The 12,145-nt window shown below is 34.5% G+C and overlaps 1 protein-coding gene across 1 annotated transcript; it reads right to left on the bottom strand.

Annotated features, from left to right (window-relative positions):
* Positions 1-4,970: 4,970 nt before the first annotated feature.
* On the bottom strand, positions 4,971-9,332 carry LOC131644690 (monodehydroascorbate reductase). Its single transcript, XM_058915243.1, has 10 exons — positions 9,177-9,332; positions 8,749-8,820; positions 7,815-7,866; positions 6,857-6,937; positions 6,569-6,687; positions 6,247-6,466; positions 6,028-6,146; positions 5,820-5,945; positions 5,570-5,710; positions 4,971-5,468 (listed from the first exon to the last, which is right to left on the bottom strand). The coding sequence occupies exons 1-10, from the start codon at positions 9,222-9,224 to the stop codon at positions 5,145-5,147; spliced, it is 1,302 nt and encodes a 433-aa protein (XP_058771226.1). The 5' UTR covers positions 9,225-9,332; the 3' UTR covers positions 4,971-5,144.
* Between the last annotated feature and the right edge of the window lie 2,813 nt (positions 9,333-12,145).

The raw sequence follows: 12,145 nt of genomic DNA, 5'->3' as shown, positions 1-12,145 counted from the left end.
AAGATGTGCGCCAAACAATTTTTTTTTTTAAATCTTTGAATAACTCTCTCAAATTTATTTTCCCAATTAATTTATAGAAAAAAGTAGAGTCCATGAAACAAACACCCCTATAACAAATGCCTTTTGCCAAGTCAAAAGAAAAAAAAATTCAAAATGATATAATTACTTTGAAAAATATTTAATTTGTATTTTTAATTCTAAATTTCTCTTAATTGAATTCTCAAACAATACACTTACATTATAAGTAAGACCCTTTAGATGTAATAAGTAATATTTTTTTAATAAAGCCTCATATATCAAAATGAAGCATTATAAAAGAGAGATCTCCAAAAGGACATTAAAAAAGGAAAATCTAAAAGAAGACCTACCTAGCCTATTTTATACAAAAGCTCTGTTTGGTAAGACATATTTCGAGCTTATAGCTTATGTCTTATAAGCTCATATGATAATTTAGACACGTTTGGTAACAGTCTTTTCATCATGAGCTTATAGCTTATTTTACTACCTTATAGCTTATTTTTCAAACGCTATTTCAAATAGCGTTTTAGCTTATGTCTTATAGTTTATTACTTTTTTTTCCTTTTTTATCCTTATTGTTTCAATTAAAATCCATTTTTAACCCTTATAATTTATTTTAATTTTAAATAAAATAATTATATATTAAATATCTTTTATGTCATTTTACATTTATAAGTTGATTGAACCGCTAATTTTACCAAACACTTCAATGAGCTTATAAGCTATTAGTCTCAACCATCCGCTATAAGCTATAAGTCATAAGTCATCAACCATCAATCATAAGCTATAAGCTATCAGCTAGCTTATCTGTCAACCGCTATTTTTACCAAACAGACCCAAAGTCCTTCTTAATGCGACTAGGAATAAAGTAAAAAATGGTGAGAGAGTTACAACATTCATGGCAAGGATGACTGCACAAAATTCAGCAAGGTAGGAGGAAGACCATTCAACCTTTTTAGAAAAAGCAAGCACAACATTCCCTTGATTGTTTAGAAAAATCCAACCACAACCGGCAGGGAGACTTCTTTTATTTGAGGAGCACAAGTTGGCCTAATAACAAGCTTAAAGACTTTGATGATTTGGAAATTATCCACACAAGATGAAAGTCGGAGCTGTTGAGTTTGTCCCAATCAACACAATCTGATCTTTGATTTTGTTTATTGTGTTCAAGACATTAGGAGATTTTCCTCTAAACCTGTAAAATATTCTTGCCTCCCACGGATTGCTTAGGATGTAAGTAATTGAAGCTTTGAGATTTAGAAAATATTGTCTTGACCTATTAGTGATACAAGTCGTCAACCAATCTTCCAAAAGTCGGGGCAGGCTTGGAGATGTTCATCCAGGGTTCTGCAATAAAACAAAAATCTGGTTTGTGAATTTTTAGGTGTTTCTTAAGAGCCAAACTTGTAGGGGAGTTGGCCAAACCCCTTTATATTCCAACATATGCATTTCACTGTAATGGCTTGAAAGAAGCCTCCTTTGACAAGGCAGTAACTATTTTTTTGGCCTTGGATCTTTGCCTTAATATCTTCTTTTGAGACCTAGAAATCGCAAGCCGAAAGCCACTATGATCTGTAAGTTCTATATCCGTTTCATATTCAATTTCATCATCTTTTGTGTCATCCATGTTGGCCCATGACTGCTTCAAAAAATCTTCAGCTTCCTTTTGTTTTGATTCCCAATTTCATTGTTCTGAGTTGCATAATTACAGAGTTTAGTAAATTTTTCATACTCTATATCCACAAAGAAGCAAAATCTACTCTTTCGACAAGAATCTTGTATCTTAGGTCCTTAATTAGATCAATGTCCACCAGTACTCTTACAAAGTGACCAAATGGAAGTCCACTTGACGGATAACTTTGCAACTGTTAATGGAGAGGATCCTTTGGACCACATAATTCTTTCAGAGTTTATGCTTACATGCTACCAAGCCTAGCTTATATTCTTTCTCTAAGAAAAGATGGTGATTGCTAGACGGCCCTGTGAATAGGAATTAGTTTAAATGTAATTATTTAGTGTAATTACCGATATAGCCCTGTAACCTTTATATATACGAGAAATAATAATGAGAAAAGTATGAAGCCAAGAATTATTGACATGGTATCAGTAGGTTTTCGATCAAACCTGTGAGTTTTAGGTTAATCTTGGCTTTATTCAGCGTCACCCCACTGGGTCGCTCTTGAAATCGTCTCGGTAGATCTCGTTTCTCGGTAATTGAAATCATCTCGGTTCTCGGTAATCTCTTCCAAGATTGCGATTCTAATCTCGGGTGCTTACAAATCGTGTTTGCTTTGATCGTGTTATCGTATCGGTGTCGGCAAGTATTCTGAATTAGGGTTTTGACTCGGTGTCGGCAAGTATTCTGAATTAGGGTTTTGACTTGGTGTCGGCGAGTATCCTGAATTGGGGTGTTGATTTGGTGTCGGCAAGTATTTTCTTCAGTGTTCCGTTGGTGTTTCTTGTTTCACGTTAACAAAATTGTTACGTTAACAAAATTGTTCTTAAGTCATCTCTGATATTATGGCTTCCGAAGAAGAGATAGATCATATTTGTGTTCGTTTTACCGGAAAGAATTATCTTGTTTGGGAATTTCAATTTCGGATGTATGTCAAAGGGAAAGGATTATGGAGTCACTTGGACGATGTCTCTTTGGCACCGTTAGAGACAACTGACTTAGATGCATGGGAAATACAAGATGCTCAGATTATCACTTGGATTCTCGGTACTATTGATCCTCACATGATTAATAATTTGCGATCTTTTTCCACTACCCAAGAAATGTGGAACTACTTGAAGCGTATCTATAACCTAGACAACGCGGCCAAACGTTTTCAGTTGGAGCTAGACATTGCCAATTACAAACAAGGCAATCTGTCTGTTCAAGAATATTATTCTGGTTTTTTGAATTTGTGGACAGAACACTCTGCGATTATACATGTTGATGTTCCCAAGAGTTCTCTCGCGGATGCCCAAGAGGTCTACAATACTAGTAGGCGAGATCAATTTCTCATGAAGCTTCGTGCAGAATTTGAGGTTGTCAGAGGTGCTTTGCTGAATAGGAATCCTGTTCCTTCTTTAGATACATGTGTTGGTGAACTTCTCAGAGAGGAACAACGTCTTGCTACTCAAGGATCCATGTCTCACGATGTTGTCATTTCTGAGTCTGCTATGTTTGCATATGCTCCTCAGAGTAGAGGTAAAGGTCGTGATATTCGACATGTCCAATGTTTCTCTTGCAAACAATTTGGACATTTTGCTCAGAGTTGCAGTAAGAAGTTTTGTAATTATTGCAAGCAGCGGGGCCATATTATCTCTGGGACGAATAGGAATTAGTTTAAATGTAATTATTTAGTGTAATTACCGATATAGCCCTGTAACCTTTATATATACGAGAAATAATAATGAGGAAAGTATGAAGCCAAGAATTATTGACAGGCCCCTTTCACAGGGTACTGGAAACGGACTTTGTGGAATGTCACAAACATTTGAGACTGCACTTGCAAAGGTTTTCTTTTGTGGAGGATCTTTGATTTCTAGTTGTAGATTTGTAGCTTGCTTTGGTCTAAGATTGTTGTCTATTGTTTATCGAATAGTATATGAGGAAGGTTAGAAGCCATGGTTGATTGCAAAAGAGTGATGAAAATCCGATGTTCGGAGAAGCATTTTTTTTTTTTTTGAGGTTTTCAGCGAAATTCGATGTAATAAGTAATTGGTATAGCTTTCAAGTCAGCTATCTGCCCATATTTATTCTACGTGTTTTACACACTAAAATTATTTTTTTGTCAACACTTTATTGTGACATGCCTCTAAATTACAACCTCATAATTAGTATTAATTTTGTTAAAGAAAATAGAAAATTATAAAAACAAAAAAGATCCATTAAATATAAACCAAAAAGAAAAATCATATTATAACTTATATGCGTGTGCATCTGAGAGAGAAAATTGAAATGAGATCACTAGGGGTGCTCGCGGTGCGGTTTGGGCGGTTTTGACGAAAAAAATCATCCGAACCGCAAGAGAAAATATAGTGCGGTTTGGTTTGGTTCGGTTGGCTTTTAAAAAAAATCCGAACCAAACCAAACCAAACTAATGCGGTTTGGTTCGGTTCGGTTGGTTCGGTTTTTTACAAATATTTTATTGAGCCATACATACACATATAGATGACAACATAATTTTGTATTTAGACATTCATACACTATCAAATAACAACAAAACTCGTCATATTTTGACAACCATTTTCCATTTAATATGTAAAAATTAAATTAGACAAAAGTGGAATATTAAACATAAAATAATGGCATAAAATAATATAAAAGTTATTATAATGAAACAAAAAATAAAAGAGACGAAAGATTAGTGAAGGTGAAAAAGAAAAAAAAGTGTTGAGAGATTAGAGAAGAAGATGTGCGATAAAAATGAAACTGAAATACGGAACATTTACATAAAAATGAGAAAGTGAAAAAGAAAGAATATAAGAGAGTAGAGATTATAGAAGAGGAGGGAAGATGTGTGTGGCAAAGAAGGTGCGATAATGTTATTAGAGATTTGAGAAGATCGGGACTGAAATTATATGTGTAAGGATGAAAAAATTGTTCGTAATCATAAGGCTAATGTATAATAGATTTACGTTTGGGTTGGATGTGAGTTAAGTAAAATTTAGGTGGTAACATAATGCGGTTTGGTCGGTTTTGTTCGGTTTACAAAATACAAACCGCAAACCGAACCGAACTGTGCGGTTTTGTTAAAAAATGACCGAAACAAATCCGAACCAAATGCGGTTTTTTGCGGTTTCGGTTTAGTTTGGTTTGGTTTGCGGTTTTCTATTGGGTTGGTTTGGTTTTGATCACCCCTAGAGATCACAAACTATTGTCTACTAAAAATTGTAGACAAATCAATGATCCACAAAAACAAAATAAAAATTGCAAGGGAAACCAGAATTAGAAAACAATATGCAAACGAAAAGCCAACGATGTCTTATTTCTGAGGGGTTTTATTTTTTGGTTCAGTACACACAGGGTAAAGCATATCCCACACAATCATATATAAAACAAAGAAGCACAATATAAGTTCTCTAATATATGTTCTGTGCAATCACCAAGCAATTTATCCTTCTCAAAAATATCATTAAATTCTACTGGCAAAAGCAATGCCTTCCTTGGCAAGTTGATTCACATCCTCCACTGCAGGCTTGACTCGTGCAACTTTGGCAATAGCTTTGTTCTCTTCAGGAGTTCCACCCTCCAAAAAGGCCCCAACAACTTTACCTTCTTTAATCCAGTATGTCCCAAAATGAGGCTTTGATGATGCAGGATTGTTGTCTCCAAATAGCACTGTCTCACCAACATTGTCGCCATAGAATTGCCAAGACAGATCAAATGAACGGGAATAGAAGTATGGAAGGTAATCATACTCTTCAACTGATTTTCCTACATCCGCTGCAACGATGGCCTGCAAGAAAAACATTATCATGAAATGATGAATAGCTCTGGCAAGTATGAATCTTAATGAAAATTTTCCAAAGTGATTTCAAAACTAGGGAAGTTGATTACCTTTGCAGCCTGCTCAGCTGATTTGCGAGCATGATCAACGTGTTCAACTCTTCTGATATCATTGTACAATTTCAAAGGGAAGGTAGCAACATCACCAACAGCATATACATCAGAAACACTTGATTTGAAGAAGGCATCAGTCTACAACAACAACAAATGCTATCATTGATATTGATATCAAGATTAATTGATCACAACTTAGAGAGTTTACTAAAGCTTGATACAAGCCTCTGGATATGGTATCACTAACCTTGATTCCACCATTCAGCTCTTCAACCTGCCCTTTGAATAAAGATATTTGAGGCCTTCCTCCAACACCAACAACAACAATATCTCCTTCCAGGAGCCTACCATCCTTTAGTTTGACTTCTTTTACCTGACAGATGTATGAAAGTCAAGCTAAATTTGATTCAAAACGTCATCACATGACAGTATTTTAAGATTACATGCAACCATACCTCTCCATCGGAGTTAGTGTTGAATCCAACAGCAACTGTTCCTTTAATGATATTGATCCCTTTATTGGCATAATATCCCTCATAGAAAGCAGCAATTTCAGAAGTAAAAAGTCTTGGCACTGCAATATTGGTTTAAAAAAAATTAGTTTAAAAGTTTAGTATGCACAGATCCACCTGAGTGAGAGATGTAACAAGAAACATTTATAAATGTGTACTTACTACACCAAGGTTCTGGGTAGACCATGGTAACATCAAGATTATTGAGCTTCAAAACTGCACTCAACTCCAGACCAATGTATCCTCCTCCAACAACCACAGCTTTCCCATTCTTCTTTGCTTTGATTGCCTCGTACAATTTGTCAGCATCATCAACCTCCCTCAGGTAAAATATGTTTTTGGCATTAGCTCCTGGTATACCGAAATCTGTCAACCTAATAACCTGTGAAACAAAATTATTAGTATTAGCATTAGTTTGCACTAAAAGGATGTGAAATATGTACACCAAATGTGTAATGTCTCTAATGTTAACAAGAAGCCTTACAGCTGAGCCTGTTGCGATAATCAAAGTCTGGTAATCGAAGTGTTCTCCTTTTGCACTAGTCAGAAACTTTGCAGCAAGGTCTGCACTTACAATTTCTGTGTTGAGATACAACTGTATCCCTGCAATCATTAGTTCAATTTGCAATTCAGTATCAGATAACTGTTGTTAATCATCATTCTTATATTTACTTATCTCTTCCTTTAACTTGACACAATAACCCAATATTTGTTCTGAAAACCATCCAATTATAATGATAAATTAAAATGATGGGTTGAGAGCCAAAGTCACCTTTCTCACTGTACCACTCAGGAAGCAATCTTTCTCCCCCACTTCCAACACAGGTATGGAACCCAGGAAGCCTAGCAGGAGCTGCAAAAATTCAATTGACATTAAGTTAAAACATTGAGAGAAAAGCAGGGCAAGCTGCTATTGAAACTTCAATGGAAAATTCATCAAAATTACAAGCAAGGATTAACAACAAAAACAAATAAACAATAGCCTTCACTACAACAGCAACAACAACAACCAAGTCTTATCCCACTAAGTAAGGTGAGCTACATGGATCAAACCAAACCAAGCCATAATTGGGTCATATATCATATCTATATCCAACTCATAGCCTTCTCTTATAGTTTTAATAGGTCTTCCTCTGCTTTTAGTGACTTGACTACCCTCCATCTGATCTAGTCTCCTTACATCAGAATTTTTTAATCTTCTCTCGACATGCTCACACCAGCTAAGCCTAATTTCCGTTGTTTTTTCATCAAAGTGTTACCCCAATTCTCTCTATAATGTTGTCATTCATGATTGTATCTTGTCTAGTCTTTCTACACATCCAATGCAACATTTTCATATCTTCTACGCTTATTTTTTCTTGTGTCGGTTTTATTTACTGCCTGGCACTTTGTCTCATACAATACAAGACTATCGGTCTTACAGTTGTATGATAAAAAATTCCTTCAATTTGAGCAATGCATTTTTATCACACAAAACACCTGAGGTCCTCCTCCATTTCAATACCCCAACTTGAATTTAATTCACCTCTCCTGTTTAGCAGTCGTTTTGACCCCAAAAACACTAACCCTGTGACTTGCTGCTATCACTAAATTTAATTAAAAGTAAATTTTAAAAAATGAAATCAAATAAACAATAGCATTATTGCTATCAAGACTAACCGATAACAGAATGGGAATAAATTAAAGGAGAAGATTGGAATATAGTACATATAATAACATTACAAACTTACACTCTGGAAAAAGGTAAGCCTTGCTCAGAGCAGGACGTTCATAAGGTGCAACCTGCACAAAGGAAGGACGGGTAAAGGAATTTGCAGCAAAATAATAACTGCACAAAGCTCAACCAATAAATAAGTGGTACAAGATTTCAAAAGAAAAACAAATAGCAGCAGACACTTCAAGTCCTAAAAAGGCAAAAATCATGTCCATCACATTGATCATTTGATATTGGACACATAATCAATACTTGTCGAGAAAATATTTTACATTTTCAAAAACTAAATTTCAAGGACTAATATTTACCCAGAAAACAAAAGACTAGAGAGAGTAGGGACACTAAAATTCTACAAACAATCTGTCTTTAATAGTGGGAGACTAAATACATAATAATCTCTGTAGCCCTGACCGACGCCTCTAAAAAAAGGCGTGTCCGTGTCTGAAACCGACACCAACACTGTGATCAGGGTTTTAAAAAATGGTCCGTAACAGAGAAAATGACCGCAACAAAACGGTATTGCCAGATGCCAATACTGATACTGTTATCACCATTTTATATGTTACCGAAACAATTGAAATTAGTTCACACCGCAACAACCGCAATCAATATCGCGACAATTGCAATCAGTATCGCGACATCTGTATCAACCAAAATTGCGAAAGCCGCGACGCGACCGCGGCCGTTTTTTAAAACTCTACTTGTGATTATGTTTAATTTATCCATTTTTTCAAATTGTTACTGATGTCGACGTGTCAGTCGTGTTTCTGCTAATAATTACAAACAGATAAAATACAAATAAAATGAAAATTTTAAAAAATTATAGCGATGAACACCATTTATAAAACCTTCAAACACCTTGGCCATTGGAAAATTGTAACCAAATAAATGAAAAATAAAAAAACACAGTTTTAACATGAAGCAAAGTAGAGTGCATAAGAACCATGTACCGCTTCTTTAGATATGATAGCAAGCTCCCCATGCTTAACTCCTTGTTTCACAAACTCCCTTGCTGCATAACCCTGCAATTTCAAAAAAAAAAAAAAAAAACTCAATTATTCAATCCAACACACAAAAAAAAAAAAAAACTCCAAATTCCCGCAGTACAAAAGCTAAGCATAATTCCTCATAACAATCATGAAACTTTTCACAATTCACAATGAACTACAATTCATCTTTGACCGATTCTAATTCCTTTACCAGAATTATCACAAAACACAACTAAATTCGCTAAACTCTAAAAAACAATTATCAAATTCAGATTGAAAATTCACCAGGATCTACGCTAGAATCATTATAAAGATCGATTATCATCACATCGTATAGAAACCACAAATCAAAAACCGAAAAGAGAAAATCGAAAAGTGATTAAACTAACAGCTGAAACTCCTCCTCCAACGATGATGTACTTGAACGAATGCGCCATTTTTTGATTGATACGAAAATCGCTGCAAATTCTGCTACGTGTTTTTGTTCAGTAGAAATGAAAATGAAAATGAAAATGAAATGGAACTAGACCCTTTTTATTGGTCAGATCCAATTCTATTGGGTTTCGATGTTTTGGTTGTCGGGGGTTATTTCGGGAAATGCACAGCGTGTGAAAGGAATAGTACTGACGTGGCATTTTAACAGTGGCAAATTCTATTCTCGCTACGACCACCGCACGCTTATCTGTAATTTCAAATATTTACTGCCATAACAAAATTGCTTTTATTTTATTTTACAGCTACTTTTAGAAAAAAAAAAAGGAACAAGAAAGGAATAATAATTTTGTCCAAAAAAAAAGGAATAATAATTATTTTTTAAATTGTTAAAGGGAGTTAGTATATTTGTGGCAAAAAAAAAAAGAAAAGGAAGTTAGTATATTTGTACCCAAAATAAGGAAGTTAGTATTTGACATAAAAAAAAAAGTTAGTATTATACTAAAAAAAATAGGTAGCATTTTAATTCTTAAAATTGCAAGAGTAAAACAGTAATTTGTTTCCTTTATTACTTATTATAATTATATTTCTAAATATTATCTTTTATAAATATTTCTATTGATATGTTTTTAAATTGAACACCCATGGTCAGGTATTTCATTAAAAAATATTGGTCAATTTTATGTTTTTTCTTCAAAGCCTGATAACTAGATGGAGCCAATAGTGGTATCTGATCATGGTAAGCAGAAAGTGACTGAAAAGGATCCAAATCCATGGACTATGGTGACATCAACTTTTAAACCTTATAGGGCTCTAAAGTTTGATGACAAAGGAAATCTGGATCGCACAAAATTGGATTTTTTGTTTGATGAAGAATTGGAGTTTGAATAAAGGAATTTATGTAAAAGATAATGTTTATAAATATATTTCTAATGAGACACATGCAAAATATTTATAGGAGAAGATAAAGTCCTTATATGCCTCTAAATTAGGGAACAATAAATTGTTCTTGTTGAATAACTTCATAAGTTTGAAGTATATGGAAGGGACTTCTATTTCAGATCACTTGAGTGAATTTCAAGGACTCCTTGATCAGATGTCAGGAGTGAGTATCAAATTTGATGATGAACTTTTAGGACTATTTCTATTGCTATCTTTACCAGAGTCTTGAGAGACGTTTCAGGTTTCTATAACAAGTTCTACTCCTAAAGGTGTTGTTTCTTTAGAAACAGATAAGGGTGGTATTATTAATGAGGATATGAGAAGGAAGGTACAAGGTTCTTCATCTCAATTTGAGGTACTTGTCACTAAAAATAGGGGAGAAGTAAGAAAAAGGAACCGAAGGGTGGTAGAGAAAATATAAGAAGCAAGTCCAAGCCACGATACAAAAGTTGGAGTGTCATTATTGTTATAAAGTATGACATGTTCAAAAGTATTGCTATCATTGGAAAATGGATAAAAAAGGCAAGAAAGGTAAGTATAAACTAAAAGATTATGATGATGATCTTGTTACTATTGCTACTTGTAATGATTTTGTTATTCTATGTGATCACGAGTTTGTTAATCTTGTATCAGATTAGAGCATATGGATAGTTGACAATGGTGCTACATTCCATGTTACACCAAGGAAAGATTTCTTCACATCTTATACTTGTGGTGACTTTGGAGTGTTGAAGATGAGTAATGATCGTGTATCTAAGGTAATTGGTGTTAGTGATGTTTGCTTGAAAACCAACATGGGGGTGCAATTATTTCTTAGAGGTGTCAAACATGCTCCAGATGTCCGCTTTAATTTGATCTTTGTGCATATGCTTTATGATTATGGCTATGCCGATCACTTTGGTTCTAGAAAGTGGAAACTCAATAAAGGTAACTTGGTTGTGGCTTTAGGGGAAAAGTTTTATAAATTGTATTCGACAAAAGCTTTGGTTGATAGGGATAGTGTGAATGCTATTGACATGGAAGCATCTTTGTGGCACTGAAGACTTAGTCATATTAGTGAAAAGGGATGAATATTTTGGCCAAAAAGGATGTTTTTTAGGATTAAAGAATGTAGATTTGGAGAAGTGTTCTCATTGCATGGCTGGTAAACATACTAGAGTATCTTTCAAGAGACATCCTCCCTCAAGGAAGTCAAAGTTGCTTCAATTGGTACATTATGATGTTTGTGGTCCATTAAAGGTAAAATCCTTTAGTGGCACACTTTACTTTGTTACCTTTATTGATGATTGTTCCAAGAAACTACGGGTTTATGCCTTGAAGACAAAAGATCAAGTGTTTGGAAAAGTTCAAATAATTCCATGCTTTGGTAGAGAGGAAGACGGGAGAGAAGTTGGAATGTGTTCGTTTTGATAATGGTGGCGAGTATTGTGGACCATTTGATGCATATTTCAAGCAGTATGGTATTGGACATGAAAAGACTCCTCCTAAAATCCTCAATTGAATGATTTAGCAAAAAGGATGAATCAAACACTAATTCAAAGAGTAAGGTGTATGTTCTCTGAAGCTAAGTTGTCTTATCATTATTGGGGCCATGCACTTTACACGGTGTTACATGTTCTTAATCTTACTCCTACTACTGCTTTGAACAGTAAAGTTCTAAACAAAATTAGGTTTGGAAAGAATGTCAAGTATGATCATTTGAGAGTCTTTATTCGTAAGGATTTTGTGCATATTCCAAATGATGAAAGATTTAAGTTGGATGCAAAGTTAAAACAATGTATATTAATCAGCTATAGGCAACATGAGTTTGTTACAGGTTGTATGATCCTATAAGGAATATGCTTATCCGAAAACGCGATGTAGTATTCATGGAAGAGCAAACTGTTGAAGACATTGACGAGGTAGAGAAGACTACACCTAACAAAGATATCAATTTGTCTATTATTAATCCAGTTTGATTGCCTAATAATAATAATAATTTAAA

Source organism: Vicia villosa, linkage group LG1, assembly GCF_029867415.1.
Source record: "Vicia villosa cultivar HV-30 ecotype Madison, WI linkage group LG1, Vvil1.0, whole genome shotgun sequence".
In the NCBI taxonomy this organism is placed as follows: Eukaryota; Viridiplantae; Streptophyta; class Magnoliopsida; order Fabales; family Fabaceae; genus Vicia; species Vicia villosa.
This window is presented reverse-complemented; position numbering and strand designations above follow the sequence as displayed.

What these genes read in the sequence shown, in the direction of transcription:
- LOC131644690 (XM_058915243.1), bottom strand. Translation starts at nt 9,224, where the DNA reads ATGGCGCATTCGTTCAAGTACATCATCGTTGGAGGAGGAGTTTCAGCT. An exon ending in TGAGTGGTACAGTGAGAAAG is followed by an intron (nt 6,688 to 6,856) that starts GTGACTTTGGCT and finishes TAATGATTGCAG; the next exon opens with GGATACAGTTGTATCTCAAC. An exon ending in AGCTGAATGGTGGAATCAAG is followed by an intron (nt 5,711 to 5,819) that starts GTTAGTGATACC and finishes TTGTTGTTGTAG; the next exon opens with ACTGATGCCTTCTTCAAATC.